Source organism: Petromyzon marinus, chromosome 63 (genome assembly GCF_048934315.1).
Source record: "Petromyzon marinus isolate PM22_M1 ecotype Great Lakes invasive population chromosome 63, UKy_Petmar_22M1.pri1.0, whole genome shotgun sequence".
In the NCBI taxonomy this organism is placed as follows: Eukaryota; Metazoa; Chordata; class Hyperoartia; order Petromyzontiformes; family Petromyzontidae; genus Petromyzon; species Petromyzon marinus.
In genome coordinates, this window is record NC_133729.1 from 4,465,980 (window position 1) to 4,493,257 (window position 27,278).

The 27,278-nt window shown below is 50.3% G+C and overlaps 1 protein-coding gene across 3 annotated transcripts in view; it reads left to right on the forward strand.

Annotated features, from left to right (window-relative positions):
• The window catches only part of LOC116956131 (beta-soluble NSF attachment protein-like), a 32,133-nt gene extending 6,505 nt beyond the window's left edge, over positions 1–25,628 (forward strand). For all 3 annotated transcript variants that reach the window (XM_032977596.2, XM_032977594.2, XM_032977597.2), the window contains exons 4-12: positions 796–912; positions 2,589–2,635; positions 7,709–7,786; positions 10,636–10,691; positions 12,249–12,333; positions 15,994–16,098; positions 18,013–18,081; positions 19,145–19,195; positions 20,305–25,628. In XM_032977596.2, coding sequence (XP_032833487.1) covers positions 796–912; positions 2,589–2,635; positions 7,709–7,786; positions 10,636–10,691; positions 12,249–12,333; positions 15,994–16,098; positions 18,013–18,081; positions 19,145–19,195; positions 20,305–20,409 — 713 coding nt within the window. In that variant the 3' untranslated portion in view covers positions 20,410–25,628. The remainder of the gene's footprint in view (positions 1–795; positions 913–2,588; positions 2,636–7,708; positions 7,787–10,635; positions 10,692–12,248; positions 12,334–15,993; positions 16,099–18,012; positions 18,082–19,144; positions 19,196–20,304) is intronic.
• The last annotated feature ends 1,650 nt before the right edge of the window (positions 25,629–27,278 follow it).

Genomic DNA, 27,278 nt, shown 5'->3' on the forward strand with positions numbered 1-27,278 from the left:
ACGATGCCCCATCGACATTCGAAAGCTGCACTTGTAGGTCAATGCGAGGTCCTCTCGCAGGCGAGGCTGCGTTGGCCGGGGCACGTGGCCCGCATTCCCAGGCCAACGCACGGCCAAAAGCGGCTTCTGTTTGGCCGGATTAGAGGGGGCTAAACGGGCATGGCAAAGGATAGAGCAGATTCGCTGATGTGATATTGGAGGTTGTGGAGCTCCTTGGACGTGCAGATGACTGTTACCAGCGGTGTCGAGGTTGGCCTCTGTGGAGGAGGAGGCTCGTGAAGGACGCTGCTACTGGGCAGTTGGAGGCAGTCGCCCTCCAGCGTCAATGGAGGGCAGTGGAGCGACGCTCACAACAACGAGCGGGGCGCCGGGCGCCTAAAACACAGCAATGAGACACAGGAGGGAGCACAGGTGGTGCATCTGCCAGTCATCTTGGTCAACCCATGGCACCTGGGTTTGTCCCGTGACCTTCCAGCGAGCCTTTAAATGTGTGTGATTGTGTATGAATATGTCGCTGTATGTATGTAAGGATATGTATTTGTGTACATGTAAAGATGTAAGGATTTACACACACGTATGTTCATATGTGCTTGGTCGACTGGGCCTTAAATTTGAGTACCTGGTGCGGTGTGTAAACATCGCCACTCGGGAGACGAAGGCGGTCGGGCGTGGTGCTCGCCACCCACCCCCTCGTGCGCCGTGTCGGCCTTCATAGGCGCTGCCCCGCTAACAGCACTTGCCGCCAAACAGTTGATGAAGGCTATTCGGGGGACCTGTGCCTTTGTTTGCGCCTAGGGGCTGGCGATGCGTTCTGCCACGCCGCACGCCTGCACCTACAGATGCAGAACAAACACGACGCGGCTGTGAGCTACGTGGATGCGGGCAATGCCTACAAGAAGGCCGATCCACACGGTACGCACGCACACAGCACCACGTAGCCATCCACACGTTACGCACGCACACAGCGCCACGTAGCCATCCACACGGTACGCACGCACACAGCACCATGTAGCCTTCCACACGGTACGCACGCACACAGCGCCACGTAGCCATCCACACGGTACACACGCACACAGCATCACATAGCCATCCACACGGTACACACGCACACAGCATCACGTAGCCATCCACACGGTACGCACGCACACAGCATCACGTAGCCATCCACACGGTACACACGCACACAGCACCACGTAGCCATCCACACGGTACGCACGCACACAGCACCACGTCGCGATCCACACGGTACGCACGTACGGACACAGGGGCGCTTGTAGCACCACGTAACCTCGTCTCTTCACATGTACATACTTGGGGCGCTGCGGTGGAGAGACGTTAACTCCCTCCTCGCCTGGTGTGCAGGAGTTCGTGGGTTCGACCTTTACGCCCGTGGTATATTTTGAGTTTGCGTTTTCACTCTCTCTCTCCCCGTGGTCACGTTGATTTTGCTCCGGGCCCTCCGGTTTTTCCCTCCGCGTTTAGAAACACGCGTTTAGAGTTTTTGGCTGCTGCTGTATATTTCCACGTGATAAGCCACTTCGTTGGGCTATGAGTTGTGGTCAGGTCACTTCTGAAAAGGAGCTACGCAGCTTGGTGGACCTTACCTGGTGAAGTAAAAAATATTTGTTTTGTTTATAGTCCAGTAGTCACCCTATATCTGTTTAATGTACATTTATTTTTAATTGTCAATGTACCGAGATCAGTCTAATAATAATAATCTGCCCGTGACGAACTACGCTGCAGGGAATACTGAACACTGATTGGTGTTTGTGCAGTCTTTTCGATTTCTCTTGTGGCGCCGTGTTTTTTTGTGCACCGATTTCTATTCGCTTCATTGCTGCACTTGCCTTTATTTTGAGTTTTGTTATTTTTTTTCTTGACCCAGGTCACGCTTTCAAATGAGAAATCATCCCCTGGTCTCTGCGAGTTCTAGCTCGGTTAAACAAACTGCACTGGAACTTGAAGCACTCAATACCACACACACACACAACTACACACAGAGTACTGCTATACACAATACTATACACACACACTACTATACACACAATACTATACACACAATACTATACACCCACTACTATACACACACTACTATACACACAATACTATACACACACTACTATACACACAATACTATACACACACTACTATACACACAATACTATACATGCAATACTATACAGAGGGCCAAAGAAAATGACAAAGATAATACTGTGTGCATGGTACTGTGTGTATAGTATACCGTGGAGGGTTGTAGCGCTACGCTGCGTTACGAACCCGGCGACCCGAGTTCGATTCCCGTTCACGGTCAACACCGGTGACGATTATCTGAACCGGTCCTGGGCCTCCCCTAGGTCGACTCAGCCTCAAATGAGTACTTGGTGCGGTGTGTAAACATCGCCACTGGGGAGACAAAGGCGGCCGGGCGTGGTGCTGGCCACCCGTCCCCTCGTGTGCCGTACTGGCCTTCATAGGTGCTGCTGCTCGCTAACAACACTTGCCCTAACATTCTGTTAAGGCTATACGGGGGATCTTTGTCTTTGTGTGTGACTCCAATCTGTGATTTTCTCCTTTTGCTGACTGTTCAGAGGCGATCAACTGCCTCACCCGGGCCATTGAGATCTTCACCGACATGGTAGGTGCCTACATGGGCATGATCAACCACCGCTACCTCCTCACTCCTCCCTACCCACCACACCTCTACTCTCGCCTTGCACGGAAGGCTCATTGTAGAACCCTACGCAGCGTCGCTCGAAATCTGCTTCAGACACCAAAGGTCTCTGAACTGTTACAGCTTCACGTCACTATACACTACACTATACACTACACTATACACTACACTATATACTACTATACACTACACTATATATTACTATACATTACACTATACACTACACTATATACTACTATACACTACACTATATATTACTATACATTACACTCTATACTACTATACACTACACTATATACTACTATACATTACACTATACACTACACTATACACTACACTATATATTACTATACATTACACTTTACTGTTATACCCTCACGGCGGACCTCTGCTGTTACCCCCTTGGTGTGGAACTCTGTAATCCCTTTGTACATCCGCAGCATCAAATGCACTCCGACTTTTAAGAAACATCTAAAGGCTTAAATTTTGATTTAAAGCTTTCGTGACTGCAGTGATTCATATTCTTGATTCTTTCGGTAAAGTCACGTTGAAGGGAAACAATAAAATAATAAAATATATATAAAAATAAAATTCTCACGACGTTTCGACTGCAACACAAGCAGTCATCATCAGGTGTGAAAACCAACGCCACTTCTTTCAAATGTTCTTGCCGTTGGTTTCCACACCTGATGATGACAGCTTGTGTTGCGGTTGAAACGTCGTGATAATTTTTATTGTTTTATATATATTTTTAATTATTTTATTGTTTCCCTTCAACGTGACTTTACCGAAAGAGCCAAGAATATCCAAAGGCTTCTCTATCTGTGTAGGGTTTCGGGGCTTTCGAACAGCCCACGAGCTTGGCTCCGTGCCCCTGAGTTGTTGACAAAATCTGTCGCGTTACAGATGTCATTGGTCTTGTTAGAGATAGTCAGTGGCGTGGTACGTGCCTACATGGCCATCTCCCCTCCCTATTCTTTGGTTCTATTGGGTAAAGTCACGTAATAGAACCAAAGAGTATGGATCCTAGCAGTCACGAAAGCTTTAAATCTAGAATTCATCTCCCTACCTCCCTCCCTCCACCGTCACACATCTGTCTCTCCGCGTACATTTTTTTTTCAATTATGTCTTACGCAGCCCATCAGCTGCGCCGCCTTCTGGGAGTGCAGCATTGCATCCGTCTTATTGGCGTTCTAGCCCTGCTTAGAACGTCGTTAGAATCTAGCAAAATAAATAAGTGGACGATATGCCCCTCCCTTCACACACCCGTCTCTACACGTGAAATTAAATAATGTCTTACACAGCCCATTAGCTGCACGGCCTTCTGGGAGTGTATCATTTCCCGCAGCATTGATTCAAATACAAGCACACTCTGGACAGGTATCAACACGCAGTGTCTCATCGGCAGTGTCAGGCTTCCTTCAATAGATCCTGGGGTGTGTCGCACTGGCGATATGTTAACTACCTCGCCTGGTATACAGGAGGCCGTCGGTTCGATCCCGACTCTGAAGCCTGTATATTTGGAGTTTACATGTTATCCCAGTGGTCGCGTGGATTTTCCTCCGGGTCCTCCCGTTTTCCCCTCCACATTTAGAAACACGCGTTTAGGGTATTTGGCTGCTATAGATATCCACATGGTAAGCCACTTCGTTGAGCTCTCATTTGTGGCCAGGTAGCTTCTGAAAAAGGGTCGGGATCGAACCCACGACCTCCTGTAAACCAGGCGAGGTAGTAGACATCTTGCCACCGTGGCGCCCCGAAATAAGTCGTATCGTGGAGTCCATATTTAACAATCACCATTCAGGATATAGGAATAGGTTTTACCCTTTTAACTGGCACAAAAACTGACACCTTTATTCAAGGCATCATGTTTGCAATAACCACAACACAAGCAGTCAATATGCAAACAAAAAAGAAAACTCTGATAATAATATGCGCTGTCCTTGAATTTGATTGGTCCACACCCGAGACGGCTTTCTTTAGAGCCTAGTCTCCATTGGTGTTGGACCAGAAGACGCCAAAAGGCGTACAATTCAAATAAAAATCACCATTCATTCAAACTTAGAGAGATATAAATGAAATATTTTCCTTAAACGAATGGCGGATTTCACGTCGCCTCCGTGATCTCGATGGGCTTTAGTTTTTTTCAGTTTTATCACAGTTGCTGAGCACAGTTAGGCCCAAAGACTCGGCACCAGGCGGCCAGCAACCAACAGCACTATGAAAGGTGTAATAGATAAAGAGTCAATGCGTGTCTTGAAGTGAGTGAGGTTATGAGGAACAGGTTTGCAGATTTGCTGAGCATTTCTGTGAGGCCCTGGGGGAGGTAAAATTCCTCAGCCAGGAAAACAGTGTGGCACAAAGTGAGGATGACCCTGCTGAGGCTGCGGTGCCTCAAATATTGGAAGAAGTTACCCCCTGTGAGTGGCTGGCTGAGGTGCCATCTGTTGAGGAAGTACTGAAGGCGATCCAGAGTCTGAGACCAGGAAAGGCAGCGGGCAGAGATGATCTCCCAAGCGAAATGCTGAGGGAGGGCGGCGTTTGTGCACAGACTGCCCTATATGACATCATAACAACAGTCTGGACCACTGGACGGGTTCCGCAGGATTGGAAGGATGCCCTGGTGGTCCCCCTTTTTAAGAAGAAGGGGGACCGCACAGACTGTAACAACTACAGGGGCATCTCACTCCTCAGTGTGCCGGGAAAGGTCCTGGCAAGGATTATTCAACATCGCCTTGCCAGGCACGCTGAGGAGAGGCTTGCGGAGCCCCAATGCGGTTTCAGGAAAGGGCGGTCCTGCACAGATGCCATATTTTCTGTCCGTCTGCTACAGCAGAGGTGTAGGGAATTCCAACAAGACCTACATCTCTGCTTTATTGACCTGGTCAAAGCCTATGATACCATCAGTAGGCCTGGGCTCTGGGTTGTTCTTCGTGCTTTTGGAGTACCTGACCCTCTGCTCATGATCATTAAGGACCTTCATGATGGTGAGCGGCCCCGGGTAAAACTACAGAGCCATTCCCTGTTAACCTTGGGGTGCGACAGGGATGTCCTCTGGCTCCCACATTATTTAACATCTATTTTGACCACGTAGTTCGTGAAGCCTTCAATAGCTGTACTGCGGGAATCTCCATATAGTACAGATATAATGGGAGGCTGATCGACGCCCGGGTGCGGTCAAGGGATGGCTCCCTATTGCTCAACCACGTTATGTATGCTGATGATTTGGTAATAGCTGCACATTCAGAGGAGGAGTTGGAGACGCTGCTGCTCAGACTGGAGCGTGCCACTAAGAGGTGGGGCCTTACCATCAGCCCCACCAAAACTAAGCACCTGCCTGGGTATTTTGTACCATCGGACACTCCACCCCCACAACTCCCAATCGGTGATGGGGCAGTTGTGGAGAGAGTGGAGAGTTTCCCATACCTGGGCAGTGTGCTTATGACTGGCTCCAGTTTAACAGCAGAGGTCTCACTCCGAATCAGTCGAGCGGCAATATCTTTTCATCGGTTGCGTAACGCTGTGTGGAAGCTACCTGGTCTGTCGCTCCGCACTAAGCTTCAGGTCTTCTCGGCCACGGTCATTCCCTCCCTTCTCTACGCTTGCGAAACGTGGACCCCCCTAATGGAACATCTTCGCCGGTTAGAAACATTTAGGCTGGCCTGCCTACGATCCATCCTGGGTTTAACCAGACTGGATTGTGTGAGGAGCTCAAAAATCCTTGAAAGATCTGGGCAAGGTCCCATCGGTGAGCTCCTCCGGCGGGGAAGGCTGCGATGGCTGGGTCATGTAGCCCGCATGCCCAGCCACCGCATGCCGAAACAGCTTTTGTTCGGCCGGATTGAGGGGGCTAAGCGGGCGCGGCACGGGCTAGAGAAGAGATGGAGTGATGTGATACAGGAGGACGTGGAGCTGAGTGGACTTGCCGATGACTGGTACCAGCGGTGTCAAGATCGGCCTCTGTGGAGGAGGCTCGTGAAGGATGCTACTGGGCAGTTGGAGGTGGTCGCCCTCCAACAACAACGGAGGGCGGAGGAGCGACGCTCAGAACAACGAGCGGAGCGCCGGGTGGCTAAAGCACAGCAGGTTGGCACAGTAGGGGGCACAGGTGGTGCATCAGCCAGTCATCTCAGTCAGTCGACCCGTGGCACCTGGGTCTGCCCCGTGACCTCCTGCCAGCGGGCGTTCGACACTTCACGTGGCCTCAGGGTGCACATAGCCTGGCACAAGCGTCGTGGTGACGTCACCGCCACTTAGTGGCGAATGGCGGTTGTTGTTGTTGAGGTTATGATGAGGATGAACCAAAGAGTATGGATCCTTGCAGTCACGAAAACTTCAAATCTAGGATGATATAATTGCTCAACCCGACCTATATAAGTGTGCTGATACTTGCATTCTCTTTGTGTGCTATTCGCCTTTTGGCGTTCTCTGGTTCTACTGACACTGCTGAGACAAGGCCATAGAGAAGACTTGTCTCTGGCCTAGGCCAATCAGTTTAGAAGACAATGCTTAACAATATTATCAGAGCGTGTTTGTTTTCATGTTGTCACAAGTATGTGCGGTTAATGCAGACCTAATGCCTTGCAAAAGGTTTAATCTATTTTGGTGTTTGAACATCTTAACACAAATCCCTGTTTTATTGCCAGAAATGGTAAAACCTATTCTTATTGTTTTTTTACATCATTAATGATGATGATGATGGTGCGTGTGTATGGGGGGTGGTAGTGTAGCGGTTAGCGCACTGCGCTATGAACCTGGCGATCTGGGTTCGATTCCCACTCATGGCCAACATCAGTGACGATTATCTGAACCAGTCCTGGGCCTCCCCTAGGCCGACTCGGCCTCAAATGAGTACCTGGTGAAGTGTGTAGTAAACATCGTCACTGGGGAGACAAAGGCGGCCGGGCGTGGTGCTGGCCACCCACCCCCTCGTGTGCCGTGCCGGCCTTCACAGGTGCTGCTGCTCGCTAACAGCACTTGCCCCTAACATTCTGTTCAGGCTAAACGGGGGATCTTTGTCTTTGTTTATGTGCCCAGGGTCGATTCACAATCGCCGCCAAACACCACATGACCATTGCAGAAATTCACGAGAGCGAGTTGGCGGACGTTGAGAAGGTAAGAAGGCGTGCAAGTGAGTCGCCCCTCTCGGCTCAACCAAGTCCATCGGAAGCAGAAGATTAGCGCTGGATGTAGTCACATGTTCAGATGTGATTGGTAACTTTGAGCATCACCTGTGTTATCTTCGTGTGGCCTGGGAACCGTTTTGTCGTTGTTCTTGCTGCCTTGCCTAATCTTGACAAAGTGGACTTACATAAATAATTACATTATCATTCGTATTTAGTAACTTGCTTACCACGGTGGCGAGATGTTAACTTCCTCGCCTGGTATGCAGGAGGTCGTGGGTTCGATCCTGACCCTGACGCCTGCTGTGTATTTGGATTTTGCGTGTCTCTCTTTCTCTTCTGGTGGTCACATGGACTTTTCCCCGGCTGAGTATTTGGCTGCTGCTTTAAATGTCCAAGTGATGATAAGCCACTTAGTTGAGCTATCGTTTGTGATAGCCAGTTCGCTTCTAAAAAAGCGCTCAAAGCTCAGTGGGGCCATACCTGGTAAAATTAAAAAAATTGTTTAGTAAAATAGTTTAGTTTTCCATTTTCTCTATTTTGCACTCCTATCGTTGTGTTTGCATGGTTTGCTGTTGTAATTCGCCGACCTGCCCATAATGGGACATCTGTGAACAAGAGCTTCAAAGCTCATCGGATTCCTCCCGAAGTCTAAATGAAGATACCGATGAAGACGCACTGCATGCGGCTGTAATTTCACTCTCAACTTAACACAATGTGACCTTTAATCTTAAGCTGTGTAAACACGGAGCCGGCTATACATTTGAAATGCCGGCATGGCTCGAGTTTCAGGAGGGAAGGGGGAGATCAGATCCACTGATTGTGTCTGCCGCTTTTCTAAACGGACGTATCGGCGTTGACACCGGGGCAGCGTCACGGCTCACCGGCACCTCGTGAAACAGTCTCGGCGTTGTCGTCGTTGCCCGCGAGTGAGCTGCAAAGCTGTCCGTCAGAGGTTGCCCTCAGATTCGGCAGCTGCTTTCCCGTTCAAAAGTGTTGGTGACGGTGCCGGATGATCCTAGTAGCAAAAGTAGCTGAATATGTTGTAGCTACTGGCCCCCGCACTTTCAAGGGCCCCCGCGCTAAATACTTTCAAGCTATCAATTCCGGTTCAGTGATTCTGCACTTGCTCTATTACTATAGTACTATACCGCCTTCGACTTTTATGAACGACCGGGTGTTTGAGGTTAGCGATTTGTCGTATTATCTGGCTGTATAGCAAATGAAAAAATACAATTACTTTGCTATGCAGGTTAAAAATTTGTGTTATTATATATGTGTTTTTTTAAAAAATTTAGGGCCCCTTTATAACATATACTTCAGGCCCCGCACTAGCTTCATCTGGCACTGGTTGGTGGTGACACCGCAAGTCGTAATCTTCCGATTCCACCGTCAGCCAATAAGTTATTTCGGAAACGAATACGAGGAACATCCGTCCGAGCAAGTCTAGGGCACGAGTCGAATCTTTACGCCTTCGGAACACGGAACCAGCCGATCGTCGTCGGGGCTGGGTTTGCTGCTGTACGGCAGGGCACTGCCCGAAGCTTCGTGTGTCAAAGCCGCTCGTATGACCCGTTCGTCTTCCGACCCGCTTCGACATCACGAGGAAGCCATTTTGACGCAGCACCACCGCCGCCGCCGCCGCCACCCCAGCAAGGTTTTCTGACCGGGGTTGCGAATCGTTGGCAGAATCATTTTGATGGCCATTTATTTATTCGCACACAGCGCACCGCCGGTGTACCGCTCAATACGTCCAAACGTTAAGGCGGCGCAGCGGGGTCCGGCCTACGTGATGAGAAACCCGGCGACCCGAATAACCGATTCCCGGCCACGGTTTGACGTCAGCGGCGAGTGGTGTGCTGGATCTGCTCGTCTCCCTTCGACGATCCGTGCCGCCGACCAGAGTAGTGGAGAAGTATGACCAGAGTGGAGAAGTATGACCAGGACAGCCCCTCACAACGGCCGACGGGGCGTTGGGGGGGGGGGGGGGAAGGGGGAAGGCTTTCATCCAGCGGTTGGTCGACAAAGGGCTGAGCACACTGTTGCAACAATTCGTTGGTGTGACGGGGCCACGGTAAATATCGCGCGTGCCGTATAGGGCAGCGTTCTTCACCGCCAGGCCACCGCGGGCCACTGGGCCCCTGGTGGCCTTTAGTGCGGCCCCCCCGATAATGCACAAAGAGTGACAACACCCCCCCCCCCCCATCGTCGCGCTGCTGTCGAACCCAACAATGGTTTCAAATGGTGTGCCAGCCCTCACACTGATGATGATGTCTTAGGGGGCCGTCCATAAATTACGTCACGCACCTAGGGGGGGAGGGGGCGGGCGGGGTCAGACATTTGTGACGATGTGTGACGAGGGGAGGAGGGGGTGTTTGAGAAATATGACGTCAACGTCAAAATGCGCAACTTTAAATAAATATAGACAACACTTTCTACGTAATTAAATAGACTTTTTAATAAATGTTTTCTCCGACAACGTCAGAGTGCAGCGCCACATTAAATACGCGCTACAATGACAATAGTTTAAAGCGATTTGAAGCATGTTTTATTTTTTTTGGGGGGGGGGCGTGGGGCAGAGCTTTGTGACGTCATATTTCAGGGGGGGTCTGACTTTTTGTGACACCGTGTGACGATGGGGGGGGGGGTCAAATATCGTCCAAAATCGCGTGACGTCATTTATGGACGGCTCCTTATCGGCGAAAGTGTCCACCCCACCTCCCCCCCCACCTCCCCTGAAAATCGGTGAAGAACACTGCCGTGTATATATATAGCATGAGATGAACAGCTGCGGCGGTAGATTGAGACGTCAATGATGGCTGCGTTTCCCTCTCCACGCAGTCGATGGCCCATTACGAGCAAGCCGCGGACTTCTACAGAGGGGAGGAGGCGAACAGGTGACTCTGTCGGAAGCGGCTGAAGCCTCCCGTAAATCACGTGACCCATGTGTTGCCACGCCCCCACGCTGAATCCCTCCCCTCCCTCTCCCCCGCTCACTGTGAAAACAGACGCTGCTCCTCCATGCATCTCGCCCCTGTTTGCTCTGCGCTTATCGCTTCTCTTTCTCTCTCTCGTCATCACCACCACCGCCCTCTCATCATCATCATCACCACCACCCTCTCATCATCATCATCACCACCCTCTCATCATCAACACCACCACCAACCTTTCATCACCACCACCACCCTTTCATCACCACCCTATCATCATCACCACCCTATCATCATCACTACCACCCTCTCATCATCATCACCACCACATCATCACCACCCTTTCATCACCACCACCCTCTCATCATCATCACCACATCATCACCACCACCACATCATCATCACCACCACATCATCATCACCACCACCCTCTCATCATCATCACCACCACCCTCTCATTATCATCACTGCCACTCTCTCATCATCATCATCGCCACCACATCATCATCACCCTCTCATCATCATCACCACCACCCTCTCATCATCATCACTGCCACTCTCTCATCATCACCACCACCTCATCACCACCACCACCCTCTCATCATCATCACCACCACCACCCTCTCATCATCATCACCACCACCCTCTCATCATCATCATCACCACCCTCTCATCATCATCACCACCACCACCCTCTCATCATCACCACCACCCTCTCATCATCATCACCACCACCACCCTCTCATCATCATCACCACCACCACCCTATCATCATCACCACCACCACCCTCTCATCATCATCACCACCCTCTCATTATCATCACCACCACCCTCTCATCCCACCGGCTCGCTGACTAACCGGCGTATCACAAAGTGCCTTGTGGTCAAATCACCAACACTCATTGCCGTCTCGACGAACCACCAATCACAGAGACTTGGCTCTAATCGGTTTTACTCTTAACTATTTTCTATTTTACCAGTTAAGGCCTACTACGCTTTGTAGCTCTTTTTCAGAAGCGACCTGGCCACAAATGACGGCTCAACGAAGTCGCTTATCGTCACATGGAAATTTATAGCAGCCAAAGACTCTAAACGCGTGACGTTGATTCTAAATGTGGAGGGAAAAATCGGGGGACCCGGAGAAAAATCCACACGACCACGGGAAGAGAGAGAGACACGCAAACTCCAAATATACAGCAGACAGCAGGCGTCGTCAGGGTCGGGATCGAACCCACGACCTCTTGTACAGCAGGCGAGGTAGTTGACATCTCCTAGTCACCGTGATGAGAGAGAGAGACACGCAAACTCCAAATATACAGCAGGCGTCGTCGGGGTCGAGATCGAACCCACGACCTCCTGTACACCAGGCGAGGCAGTTAACATCTAGCCACCCTGGCGCCCCAATCATTATATCTCCGTCCCCCTCGGCCTGGCTGGCGCGACTGACCGCATGCCGTTAGCGAGGGGCAACTTCAAGCCCCACCCCCCCCGTGACCTCTCCTCTGCCTCCTGTGCCCCCCACAGCACGGCCAACAAGTGCCTGCTGAAGGTGGCGGCATACGCGGCCCAGCTGGAGCAGTACCTCAAGGCCATCGAGATCTACGAACAGGTAGCCACGTCGTCGGTGGCCACGATACATCCGCTGCAGCCGCGGCGGCGGCGGCGGTGTCTACGTCAATACGTAACGTGTACCGTACGTTGAACGTCTTTCGCAAACCGTACGTAGCCGGACGTGCTAATCGGAGGTGCGGGGGGGAAGGACAACAAACTAAACACAAAAATTTGTTGTGAAGAAATTAGTTTGTCAATCTTAAGATTTCAAAATGCATTGCTCCAGTGGCTTCCTATTTTCGTAAGGAGGAGCCCGTTCCATATGGCGGCAGAAGCGCATCTGAAGGCGCGCGATGCAGTGGCCGTCTTTGTTCGACGGTTACGCAAAAGCCGCTTGCGAGGATGACGGTTTTATGTTCCTTGGCGAGATCGGCAGGGTATTGTGGTTCATTTGTGGCAAGCACTTTGTGTGTGATGAGTGCGACCTCACGATATGTTATTTCGGCAACCGGAAACCAATTCGGCTCGGCAAGCGCCGGACGGACACGGTCGGATCTTGCAGTGCCCCGTCACTGGCACGTGCCAGAGGAATTGTGTACACGCTGCAGCTTGGCAATGTTTTTTTTGCCAGACGTCCCGTAGAGTAGCGAGTTGCAATGGTCGAGCCTTGTCGAATATTGCAACTCGCTGCACGCGGCCGCCTGTAATGCAGCGCTGCGGAGGAGGCAGCGGCGACGGTTGGTGGCTCACCGCACGGATCTTGTCCAACTCCCTTGCCATCGGCGTCGAGGTGGAGCCGTACCCTGGCTCGCCCGGAGAAGGCGGTACAGCAAAGATGTGGACTCCACCCTATTCAATCTGCGTGGGATACAGCGTTGCCCCCTCGCACGCACGGGGTTTCTCCGGTTGCTCTGGTTTCCTTCCACGTTAATTGGTCAATAATACCTTCAGAGCTTTGGGTGGGATGGGGGGGAATTAAAATAATCGCGTTGGTGGCTACGCCCGTGGGGCCTGTAACCCTGCACCGTGGAGGCAGCGAGGGTTAGTGGATCACCACACCAACGTTGCCAAACTCCCTTGCCTCTGTGGGTCTCGAGGAAGTGCCCGTACCCTGGCTCGCCAGGAAAAAGGCGGTACGGCAAAAGTGTCGGCTAATCTCCATCTGTTCCATCTGTGTGGGATGGAGTGTTGCCCCCTCGCACGTGTGGGTGAAAATATCGACGTCCATTATCCCATACCTGTCAACCCATACGGTTTACCCCGTATTCTTGTACAGGGAAATTGAGTTTTCAGGTGCATATGGCGTACAGCTGTTTCGATACGGCCAAAATGTTGTCTTTGTGTTTCTCCCTTGTGATGGAACTTTGTAGGGTGAACGTTGAGATTTCTAAGGGCACGGGGTGACCAATAAATTCTGAATTGGTCTGTTTTTAGGTAGGGCACTGATAAGGGGGTTGACAGGTATATAGTGTTGAGTGTAGTGGTGGTGAGTGTACTAGTGGTAAGTGCTCGTGGTGAGTGTACTAGTGGTGAGTGTAGTGGTGGTGAGTGTACTAGTGGTGAGTGTACTAGTGGTGAGTGTACTAAGTGGTGAGTGTACTAGTGGTGAGTGTACTAAGTGGTGAGTGTACTAGTGGTGATTGTACAAGTGGTGAGTGTACTAGTGGTGAGTGTACTAAGTGGTGAGTGTACTAGTGGTGAGTGTACTAAGCGGTGAGTGAACTAGTGGTGATTGTACAAGTGATGAGTGTACTAGTGGTGAGTGTACTAGTGGTGAGTGTACTAGTGGTGAGTGTTCTAGTGGTGAGTGTACTAGTGGTGAGTGTACTAGTGGTGAGTGTTCTAGTGGTAAGTGAACTAGTGGTGAGTGTACTAGTGGTGAGTGTACTAGTGGTGATTGTACAAGTGGTGAGTGTACTAGTGATGAGTGTACTAGTGGTGAGTGTACTAGTGGTGAGTGTACTAGTGGTGAGTGTACTAGGGGTGAGTGTTCTAGTGGTGAGTGTACTCGTGGTGAGTGTACTAGTGGTGAGTGTACTAGTGGTGAGTGTACTAGTGGTGAGTGTACTCGTGGTGAGTGTACTCGTGGTGAGTGTTCTAGTGGTGAGTGTACTAGTGGTGAGTGTACTAGTCGTGAGTGTACTAGTGGTGAGTGTACTCGTGGTGAGTGTACTAGTGGCGAGTGTACTAGTGGCGAGTGTACTAGTGGTGAGTGTACTGGTGGTGAGTGTATTGGTGGTGAGTGTACTCGTGGTGAGTGTACTCGTGGTGAGTGTACTCGTGGTGAGTGTACTAGTGGTGAGTGTACTAGTGGTGAGTGTACTCGTGGTGAGTGTACTAGTGGCGAGTGTACTAGTGGTGAGTGTACTCGTGGTGAGTGTACTAGTGGTGAGTGTACTCGTGGTGAGTGTACTAGTGGCGAGTGCACTAGTGGCGAGTGTACTAGTGGTGAGTGTACTAGTGGTGAGTGTACTAGTGGTGAGTGTACTCGTGGTGAGTGTACTAGTGGTGAGTGTACTAGTGGTGAGTGTACTAGTGGCGAGTGTACTAGTGGTGAGTGTACTCGTGGTGAGTGTACTAGTGGTGAGTGTACTCGTGGTGAGTGTACTCGTGGTGAGTGTACTGGTGGTGAGTGTAGTGGTGGTGAGTGTACTAGTGGTGAGTGTACTAGTGATGAGTGTACTAGTATAGAGTGTACTAGTGGTGAGTGTACTAGTGATGAGTGTACTAGTGATGAGTGTACTAGTGGTGAGTGTACTAGTGGTGAGTGTACTAGTGGCGAGTGTACTAGTGGCGAGTGTACTAGTGGTGAGTGTACTAGTGATGAGTGTACTAGTGGTGAGTGTACTGGTGGTGAGTGTACTAGTGGTGAGTGTACTAGTGATGAGTGTACTAGTATAGAGTGTACTAGTGATGAGTGTACTAGTGATGAGTGTACTAGTGGTGAGTGTACTAGTGGTGAGTGTACTAGTGGCGAGTGTACTAGTGGTGAGTGTACTAGTGGTGAGTGTACTAGTGGTGAGTGTACTAGTGGTGAGTGTACTCGTGGTGAGTGTCTATTTGTTTCTGTTTCTCCCTTGTGATGGGACTTTGTAGGATGCCCCAGATTCCTCATCATCAATTGGCCGAGAACCCCTTCATGTAGAGAGGACCCCAGAGCTTGGGCATTTGTCGGTCACGCCGGCTCACTGCCTGGCTGCTGCTTCTGCTGCCTTCCCTGCGCGTTTGTGGTTCCTCGCTCCTCCGAGCCATCATCTCTCTTCCAGAGCGAGCAAATACCGTGCAGCGGGTGTATCACCAGTTGACTTGAGGATGATGATGATGATGACAATAATTATTATTATTTGTTTTCACAATTCGGCTTTTTTCCAAACCGTCGCCATCCCTCGCGGGGTCACACTGCGCTGCGACCTGCGCACACGCTGATTTGTCGTTGTTGTTGTGTTTCCACGTCCTCCACCACACTCGCCACCCACTGCACTCGCCACCCACCGCACACGCCACACACACCACCCACCACACACACACACACGCCACCCACCGTACGCGCAACCCACCACACACGCAACACCCACCACACACACACACCACCCACCACACACACACACCACCCACCACACACACACCACCCACCACACACCACCCACCACACACACACCACCCACCACACACACACACACCACCCACCACACACACACACACCACCCACCACACACAGGTGGGCACCAGCACCATGGACAGCTCCCTGCTGAAGATCAATGCCCGCGAGAGCTTCTTCAAGGCGGCCGTGTGCCACTTCTGCGTGGACGCTCTGAACGCGCAGGTAAACGCGCCGACGCTTGTACACACCGTACACACGGACACGCATGTCAGGCGCACACGTATGTACCGCATGTAAGTTGAACTTCTTTCGCACCGTACGCAGCCAACCGTGCTGATGGGAGGTGCGGGAGGACACCACGATGCCCGCCATACCCATGCCATACCGATACACCATACACACCATAGACATGCCACACGTGCCCACAATACACACACAGCTCGATACAAAGATCCCCCATATAGCCTGAACGTACTTTTGGGGCAAGTGCGGTTAGGGAGCACCTATGAAGGCCGGCACGGCACACGAGGGGGTGCGTGGACAGCACCACGCCCGGCCGCCTTTGTCTTCCCTAGTGGCGATGTTTACTACACACAGCACCAGGTACTCATTTGAGGCCGAGTCGACCTAGGCGAGGCCAAGGACCGGTCCAGATATTCGCCACTGGTGTTGGCCGTGAGCGGGTCACCAGGTTCTTAGCGCAGCACGCTAACCGCTACACTACCACTCCCCACACAACCACCAAAAACAAAGATCCCCCGTGTAGCTTTAATAGACTTTTGGGGCAAGTGCTGTTAGCGAGTAGCACCTACGAAGGCCGGCACGGTACAGGAGGGGGTGGGTGGCCAGCACCACGCCCGACAACCTTTGTCTCTCCAGTGGCGATGTTTACACAACGCACCAGGTACTCATTTGAGGCCGAGGGGAGGCCCAGGACCGGTTCAAATATTCGTCGTTGGCCGTGAGCAGGAATCGAAGCCTTGCCCTAAGCCAGTGGTTCTCAACCGGGGGTACGCGGAATCTTGGGGGTTACGTGTCAATGTCCCGGGGGGTACCCGAGGTGATTTCTAAGCGTGTGAAATTATACCTTATACGTGAGAGTCCTCGGTGAATGATCACGTATGAATCTGGCAATGTAAAATAACTACGATAACATTTAAATCCATGTGGTAACTTAGAAGGATGTTAAAAATAACCTTTCTAAACTCATCGACCGTACACAGCGCGGGTTTGCAAGAGTAACCGACGAGAGCGAGCGAATTCCGTCACGCGTGCTGAGCGTTCCGTTCAATGGTTTTTCATTCGCTTGAGGTTACCAGATAGCTGGTTGAGGATAACCCCGCAAAATTGACAATTGGGCTAAAGTCTCGACGTTCATTATCCCATACCGTGTCAAGCCACACGGTTTACCCCGTATTGTTGTACAGGGAAATTGAGTTTTCAGGTCCATACGGCGTAAAACAGCCGCTTCAATACGGGAGAAAAATGTTGTGTTTGTGTTGTGTTTCTCCTTTGTGATGGGACTTTGTAGGATGAACGTTGAGATTTATAAGGGGCACGGGGTAACCAATAAGGTCTGAATTGGTCTGTGATAGGGTAGGGCACTGATAAGGGGTTTTATAGATATGTAGTGGTGAGTTTAGTGGTGAGTGTACAAGTGATGAGTGTACAAGTGATGAGTGTACTAGTGGTGAGTGTACTAGTGATGAGTGTAGTGGTGAGTGTACTAGTGATGAGTGTACTCGTGGTGAGTGTACTAGTGATGAGTGTACTAGTGGTGAGTGTACTAGTGATGAGTGTACTAGTGATGAGTGTGCTAGTGGTGAGTGTGCTAGTGGTGAGGGTACTAGTGGTGAGTGTACTAGTGGTGAGTGTGCTAGTGGTGAGTGTACTAGTGATGAGTGTACTAGTGGTCTATAATCAGGTAGCGCACTGCTAAGGGTTTTACAGCTGCGTTATCCACATTTATTTCTCAAAAGCGTGTTGGGTCAGGCAAGGGGTGGTGGGGGGGGGTTACTACTCGGGTTGAAACAAAATTCAACAAGGGGGGGGGCTGCAGTACCCAGCAGCCAACAGGGGGGGGGGTGTAGGGAACCGCTGCTCTCAGCAACTCTCTCTGCCTGTGTCTGCCACCAGATCGCCGTGGAGAAATACGAGCAGATGTTTCCTGCCTTCGCCGACTCGCGTGAATGCAAATTCGTCAAGGTGAACGGCGTGGGGGGGGGGGCCCATCCACACAACAAAGACCCGCCCATGGTGTAGCGTTTAACAAACTGCCGGGCGCCACGGTGACTGGTAGATGTTAACTACCTCGCCTGGTATGCAGGAGGCCGTGGGTTCGATCCCAAACCTGACGATGCCTGTTGTATATTTGGAGTTTGCGCGTCTCTCTCTCATCATCACGGTGACTGGTAGATGTTAACTACCTCGCCTGGTATGCAGGAGGCCGTGGGTTCGATCCCAAACCTGACGATGCCTGTTGTATATTTGAAGTTTGCGCGTCTCTCTATCATCATCATGGTGACTGGTAGATGTTAACTGTCTCGCCTGGTATGCAGGAGGCCGTGGATTCGATCCCGACCCCGACGATGCCTGTTGTATATTAGGAGTTTGCGTCTCTCTCCCCGTGTTGAGATGTTAACTACATCGCCTGGTATGCAGGAGGGGGTGGGTTCAATCCCGACCTTGACACCTGCTGTATATTTGGAGTTTGCGTGTCTCTCTCCTCATGGTCGCGTGGATTTTTCTCCGGGTCCTCCGGTTTTTCCCTCCACACTTAGCATCAATATCACGCGTTCAGCGTATCTGGCTGCTATACATTTACACGTGATGATAAGCCGCTTCGTTGAGCTATCATTCGTGGCCAGGTCGCTTCTGAAAAATATCTCTATAGCTCAGTGGGCCTTAGCTGGTAACATACAAAAGTTTCTGTTTAGTTTAGAGCACAGTAGTCACCCTATATCTGTATAATGTCTCTGTCATTTATTTTTAATTGTCATTCTAAACATACTCTGCCCGTGCCGAACCTAACGTGACAGAAAAAAATAGCTACGTAGCTCAGTGGGGCTTACCCTGGTTAAAAAAAATAAAAAATCATCTTTTTAAGTTTAGTTGATATCTCGGCTGCTGGCTCAGCGCCACGGGACATTGGGTTTCCTGAGAGAGAGAGACGGGGCTCAGCGCCGGGGCTCAGCTGCAGGAGCGGCAAGGCGTTGAGCGATGGTGACACGGAGCTGACCACCCACCCCTGCTGTTGTTTCCGCAACAGAAACTGCTCGAAGCTCACGAGGAGAACAACTTGGAAGCGTTCACCGAGACGGTGAGGCGGGCGACGGCGAGCCGCGCTCCCAGATTTCTCCCACCGGCCCCCCCCACCTCCCTCCCTCCTCCGCCACCCACCGCCGCGTGTGCCAAGCGTTGCCCCCGAATGTGAGAGGCGGGTTGGGAACGTGTTAAAAGATTCACGACATCCGTCCGCTGAGCGAGACCGTCGCTGCGTCGTGTTACGTTTGCGTAACCTCTGCGTCGCGTCGGTGCGCTTCGAGTCGGTGATTGCGGAAATCGGAATGGCGTGAGTGTCGGTGGTCAATGCAGCTCATCGCAATATCATCACCGTCCCTTGATCAAGTTATCGTCATCATCCCACCACATCATTATCACCGGAGCCACGCGTCGCCAGTGTCATCATTGTCACCGCATCAAACATCTCGAGTCGACAGAAATCAACGCGACGCTTGTGGGGAAGTCTTTGGCCGGGCTATGTCACACGCAACGGACGAGATGAGATGCGTACAGGTGATGACGCTGTGTCCTCACCGCTCACATCGCTCACAAAGCATCATTAGCCTCGCCCCCTGGCCCTGCTTGGCCCCGAGCCAGCTTCAAATTGGGCACCGCCCTGGCGAAAATGTTAACTACCTCGCCTTGTTTGCAGGAAGTCGTGGGTTTCATCCCAACCCCGACACGTGTATATTTGGAGTTTGCATGTCTCTCTACCCGTGGTCACGTGGATTTTTCTCCGGGTCCACCGTTTTTTCCCTCTATAGCGTAATTGGCTGCTATAAATTTCCACATGATGATCGGCCACTGCTTTGAGCTATCATTTTTGAAAGCCCAGCTCACTTCTGAAAAAAGAGCGTCTTAGCTCAGTGGGGCCTTTACCTGGTAAAATTTTAAAAAATATATATAGTTTCAGGTAGTTAAATGTCTCGTGAGTCCAGCGCATCACAGTTAGTTTCCGGCTCTGCACTGCAAGTCCGCCAATGGCAAAGCCACCCCTGATTGTGGCTCGGCCCGGGTGTGCCAGTGGAAAAAGTGCATCTGACCAAACGCCGACGACTGCGACTCGACTCCGACACCCTCCCACCGGACGTCGACCGCTCGGGCGTTTCGAACGGCCGCGTGGGTGCGCGCGTGCCCTCCTCGCAGGTGAAGGAGTTCGACTCCGGGGCGAGGATGGACCAGTGGATGACGACCATGCTCCTGCGCATCAAGAAAACCATCCCGGACGACTCCGAGGGCGACATGCGCTGATCGAGCGAGCACGTGCGTGCGTGCGTACGTGCACGCACGCGCGCGACGGCAGCACGGGTCTCCCCCTCCTCCCCCTCCCCCCCCCTTCCCCTCCTCGTGCATCGTTAGTTAAAAGGCGTTCCCACCTCCCAAGAACCTTCGGCGTCATTGTGACAGGCGGGGCCAGCAGGGCCCGCGAGCCGCGCCGACGATCTCCGCGGGCAAAGGGGCCGAAAAAAACCCAGCGGCAGGCGAGCCGACGGATCGGTGAGTCTTGTCAAGACGAGAAGTGGGGGTTGGACCGCTCGCCCACCCATCGTCATTGACACTGCCTCGCAGCGGGACGAGAGTTAACGCCCCCCCTCCCCATGCATCGTGCAATGCGTTTCCGAGCGCGCTTTTGGCTTCGCGAGCGTTTAATGGGGAGGTTTCGGAAGCTGACGGGGGTAGCTAGCTGCCGGGCCTAATTTTATTTGCGGATTTGCAAAGCAGTAGTAATTTTGGTGCTTGTTTGCGTCTCAAATATTTCGGTAAATTTTCGATGAATTTGCCCGTTTTTTTTAGCTTTCAAGGGTGAATCCCTAATAGCAACACAATGTTGTACAAACGTTTGGGTCATATTGGATCATTTTTACAATAATTATTGTTTCCCCCCTCCCCGTCTCCATTATGTACAGACGGACAGATAGCACGAATGCATAACAAAAAGCTTTCAACCTTAGGTGTGCAAACCATGAAAATATATCATAACCCTTCTTCAGGTTAAAGCTGTCCTCTGAATAAGGGGCACTGAAATAAGGCAGTGTTAATGACGGATGAGGTGAGTTTTGGTTGGTTCGGTACGATTACAATTACAATCGCACCTCCGATTAGCACGGTTGGCTACGTACGGTGTGAAAGAAGTTCAACGTACGTACACACATGCAATGTGGATACACATACGGCGCGTTAACGTAACCGCATCTGCTGTACAGAAACGGTGGTCGTATATCGAATGCCAGGGCTTCCACTGGTGATGTAAAGTTGTTCTCGTGAGATTGATGGTTTGAAGGAGATGAAGTTGCCTGGTATGCAAGTAGCAATTCGTGTATTTGGGCAGTTCAAATAGTGTCGGCGTTCATGATACACGCATCGAACTGAGTCGGCCCCACTCTGTGAAACTCGAATTCGGGCTATGCCGGAAAGGCTTCCCGAAAAACAATGAAGTAAATGATTATTGTTATTATTTATTCCAGCCAAAGCCACATTTTCAAGCTGCTAATTCTGGGCAATTAAATCCCGACGACGAGAAAGCGCAAGGTCACCACTCTCTTGGGGCACGTTCACCCCCAAGTGATTGGTGAATTCCTCGCGCAGTCCAATTTGTTCAGACTGCGTCCAAAAAAGCGTGGGGGTGGAAGGCGTCCACTGTCGGGGCGCGCGGCAGGTTGACCCAATCAGGGAAGCCGTGTGCCCTACACTCTCGGTGAGTCTTATAATTATTTGTCAGTGGAACCTTGAAGCTTTAAAATAGAGCTACATAGGTGTTTTTCAGAAGCGAGCTGGCCCCAATTGATTGTTCACCGAAGTGGCTCATCACGTGGAAATTTAAAGCAGCCAAATACTCTGAATGCACGTTGATTCTAAATGTGTAGGGATATATCGGAGAAAAAATCCACGCGGCCACTGAGGAGAGAGACACGCAAAATATACAACAGGTGTTGTAAGGGTCAGGATCGAACCTATGACCTCCTGCATAGCAGTCAAGGTAGTTAACATCTCCTGGCCACCGTGATGGTGATGAGAGAGAGACACGCAAACTCCAAATATACAACAGGCATCGTCAGGGTCGGGATCGAACCCACGACCTCCTGCATACCAGGCGGGGTAGTTAACATCTCCTAGCCACCGTGCCCAGTCCCGTAGACACAGCCTCGGCACGAGAAGTGCAGATTCATCCCTGAATTATTTTGCATGGGAATCGGAGCGAGGTGCAACTCAACCCAGGGCGGTCATCCACTCGTATTGTTTATAGATGAGAGGCAGTATTTTTTATTTCCGTGTTTTTGCGCACGGCGAATCGTGCAACGTTGCGCGCGCTTTAAGCGAGCGCGGTGTACAGTACAACGCGAATGTGAGACTTGACGTCGCGTTGTCAGCTGAACTGTTCAAAGCGACGCCATCGTCGTGAGGTCCAACCCTGATAAGACGGAGGTGTCGGCGGTGGGACCCTGAATCAGAATCAGAATATTTATTGCTGGAGGAATCCGATGAGCTCTAAAGCTCTTTCTCACAGATGTCCAGTCTGGGGCAGATAAGAACGTTACAACAACAAACGGCACAAAAACTCGATAGCAGTGGAAAGTATAACAAGGTCTTGATTTGAAGCTTTCGTGACTGCAGGAATCCATACTCTCTGGTTCTTTCGGTAAAGTCCACGTAGGTAGAAGAAAAAATAATAAAAGAAACGACGTTTCGGTCGCAACACAAGCGTCCGTGATCAGGTGATAAAATGTATAAGAAAGGTAAAGAAAATCACCCAAACACTTACAAATGAAACACTAAACCATCCCCCATCCTGCCAGACAAAGCCCACTGAGCTATTGACTTTTTTGTTGAGCCATCGTCGTGAGGTCCAACCCTGATAAGACGGAGGTGTCGGCGGTGGGACCCTGAATCAGAATCAGAATATTTATTGCTGGAGGAATCCGATGAGCTCTAAAGCTCTTTCTCACAGATGTCCAGTCTGGGGCAGATAAGAACGTTACAACAACAAACGGCACAAAAACTCGATAGCAGTGGAAAGTATAACAAGGTCTTGATTTGAAGCTTTCGTGACTGCAGGAATCCATACTCTCTGGTTCTTTCGGTAAAGTCCACGTAGGTAGAAGAAAAAATAATAAAAGAAACGACGTTTCGGTCGCAACACAAGCGTCCGTGATCAGGTGATAAAATGTATAAGAAAGGTAAAGAAAATCACCCAAACACTTACAAATGAAACACTAAACCATCCCCCATCCTGCCAGACAAAGCCCACTGAGCTATTGACTTTTTTTCAAAAGCGACCTGGCCACAGGTGGTAGCTCAACAAAAGTGGCTTACCGTTTGGACATTTATAGCAGCCAAATAATCGAAATGGTCTAAACGCACGTTTTAAAACGTGAAGGGAAAAAAACCCCGAGGATCCGGATAAAAAAATCCACGCGACCACGGGGAGAGAAACGCCGCAAACTCCAAATATACAGCAGCAGGCGTCAGGGTCAGGATCGAACCCACGACCTCCTGCATACCAGGCGAGGCAGTTAACATCTCCTAGCCACCGTGATGATGATGAGAGAGAGACACGCAAACTCCAAATATACAGCAGCAGGCGTCAGGGTCTTGATTGAACCCACGACCTCCTGTACACCAGGCGAGGTAGTTAACATCTCCTAGCCACCGTGATGATGATGAGAGAGAGAGACACGCAGACTCCAAATATACAGCAGCAGGCGTCAGGGTCGGGATCGAACCCACGACCTCCTGTACACCAGGCGAGGGAGATAACATCTCCTAGCCACCGTGATGATGATGAGAGAGAGAGACACGCAGACTCCAAATATACAGCAGCAGGCGTCAGGGTCGGGATCGAACCCACGACCTCCTGTACTCCAGGCGAGGTAGTTAACATCTCATAGCCACCGTGATGATGATGAGAGAGAGAGACACGCAAACTACAAATATACAGCAGCAGCAGGCGTCAGGGTCGGGATCGAACCCACGACCTCCTGTACTCCAGGCGAGGTAGTTAACATCTCATAGCCACCGTGATGATGATGAGAGAGAGAGACACGCAACCTCAAAATACACAGCAGCAGGCGTCAGGGTCTTGATTGAACCCACGACCTCCTGCACACCAGGCGAGGGAGATAACATCTCGTCACCTCGGCGTCAACAGTTAAGCCCACACGAGTTGTTGGTTTTAGGTTTCTGCGTGCAATCCGTTTGTCAGTGCAGCTAAAGATCCAGGGCTTTATTTCGGCTGGCGGTTGTCCGGGGCTGAGCTCCTGAAATATTTCCTTGTGCCCCCCCCAACTGACCACCCTTCCTACTATTGGGGGGAGGGGGTGGGGGGCCCAGGGGATTCGGGGATTCCAGAAAAACCTTCCGTGAAGAAATGAAGCCCTGGGAAATGCTGTAGTTATTTTTTGTATGTTTAAATGTTTATTTAAAGCCGGGTAGGAGTTGCGTGGACAGCTACTAATAATAATGTACATCGATTTTTGTAAGGCACCTTCCACTAATGTCTCAAGATGATGCGTAGTGCTTGAGTTTCTCCCGAGTCGTTTAGTTTTAGATGACAAGGTGGTATTAATGTCGAAGTAGAGATTGTTCACTGTTGCTGTAGAGATGATGATGATGATTATGGTGTTTAAACGGGTCCAAACCCATTTTAAATTGTGATAATGCCCTCGGTGGAAACATTCCCCTGTTTTAAAAGCCAGGCGGCAGCCCATCGAGACGATGATTCTTTTTGCAAAAAACAAGAAACAGACCTGGGTAAAAATACAACAAAGATAGAATGGTTAACATGGCACAGAAGTTCACACAGCTTAGGAGAGTGGACACAGTCGTCTGTGGCCTATTAGCAATGCACACTACCCGCATACTGACCTCTACGCTCACAGTTGCTTTTAAGGACCACCTGCCAATGACTCTGTACAGCCTCCCACGTTAACCCGGTATTTATTAAGTGTCTGCATGATTACACCTTCGTGTGTGTGCGCGAGTGTGCCTGTCTGTGTGCGGTGGAGCTTATAGTCCACAACTGTGTAATGTCCTCTCTGTTGCGAATCCAGCGCGCGCCTGTCAAATGGAGATTTGCAATTTAGCGGTTCGTGACTTGACTTGTGGGTTCTACTGACGTGTTCGTGTGCATGCCCTAATGATGACGACGATTATAATAATAATGAGAGCCTCGTGTGTCACGTCGTTACGCTCCTGATTAAATTCCTCTGTCGTATTAATAATGTGGGAGACCGCTTGATAGAATAATAATTTCAGTTATTGCTAAATTACATTTCCTAGGTAAGTGATTGAAAGTGATTCATTAGACGATGGGATGACACAGTTAATAACTATTTAATTGCTCGGTTTGATAAATAAGCCGTCCGATTCATTGATGGGCGAACATCATTCCTGGAATGTGAATATGTTGGTGTAAGTGAATTGGCGTGTCGAGTTATAACTATTAAATGTTAATTGAATCCTTGCAGTATTAATCTCTCGTGTTTGAGCATTTAATATTCCCGTTAATCGTCGCAGCCCTGGTCTATCTACTGCTAGATGAAGCCCCTACCCCCCCCCCCCCCCCCAAGCTGCCGTCCATCCTCGCAATTCGGTGATGTGACAATGCACCCAGATCCTGCACAACAACAAAAACCACAGCGCTTGTGCCAGGCCACGTGCACGTTAGGGCCACGTGGAGTGTCGAACGCCCACCGGCACGAGGTCACGGGACAGACCCATCCGGTGCCATGGGTTGCCTGAGATGACTGGCCGATGCACCACCTGTGCCTCATCCTGCACACACGCACATACACACACGAGCTGGTCTCATCGTCGCTCTCCACCTGATGAAGTGGACGCCCTCTTGTACAGCATCCCATCCCTCGGCTGCCATTCCATCATCCTCGCATCGCGCGGTGCCTCCGGATGCACTTCTGCGGCCGTCTGGAACGCTCTTCCGATAGTAGGAAGCCACTGGGAGCTCTGCACTTTTAAACCGTCTGGATTGAAAATTAATTTTTTTAAAGCTGCTTTTTTTGTTTTTAGTTTGTTGTCCTTCCCCCGCACCTCCGATTAGCACGGTTGGCTAGGTACGGTGCGAACGAAGTTCAACATACATACATACATGCCAGGGCTTGGCATAATAAAGGTAAATTTTTTGGGGTTAGATCGCGTAAATATAAATGTGTCGTTAACCCACCAACGCCCGACACTTCCTAATTAGTAATGGTATGTCACGTTCAACAAAAACGCGCACAATTAATGACTACCCTCAGCACACCGGTGTGTTGGGAGAGTAAACCCACACAACATTGAACAATTTTGAGTACCGCGACGTTTCGCCCGTGATCACAAGAAGCGGCTTCGTCGGGCGATTTGCCAGAAACTTGTCACGGGGTCGGCAAACCAAAATAAGGGGGCCGTTTTTTTCCGAATTTCGGTAAAAAAAAAGCAACTGAATATTTGCAGAGCCTCAACGCACCGTGTGGTGAGTACGAGACGTCGGTGGTCCTTTTACAAACTTGTCACGAAGCGACCCTTATAGAGTGACGTGTGTCCTGCACAAACTCTCCTACTTTCATATTTTTAGCTCTTTCGGTAAAGTCACGTTGAAGGGAAACAATAAAATAATAAATATATATAAAACAATAAAAATTCTCACGACGTTTCGACCATAACACAAACGGTCATCATCAGGTGTGAAAACCAACAGCAAGAAACATTTGAAAGAATGTTTGTTTTATATATTTTATTATTTTATTGTTTCCCTTCAACGTGACTTTACCGAAAGAGCTAAGAATATGAATTACTGCAGTCACGAAAGCTTTAAATAAAAATCTCCTACTTTCCTGAGCAATCTAGATTTGAAGCTTTCGAATCCATACTCTTTGGTTCAATAATAAGTAATATTTAAAAATACTTTTTTTAACAGGTCCCTGCAGGGTGGGCTGGTAGGACAAGTCTCTGCGCTGTCTATTGATGACTTTACACCCAACAGCACGAGATTTTACTTCGTTATATTTAAAAATACTTTTTTTTTAAACACGCTTTAATGACATGTACCGTACTAGTAATGGAAGAACTCCACGACTCCAGGACGTGGCCGCGATGCTTGCCACAACGTAATGGGACCCGTGGTGATT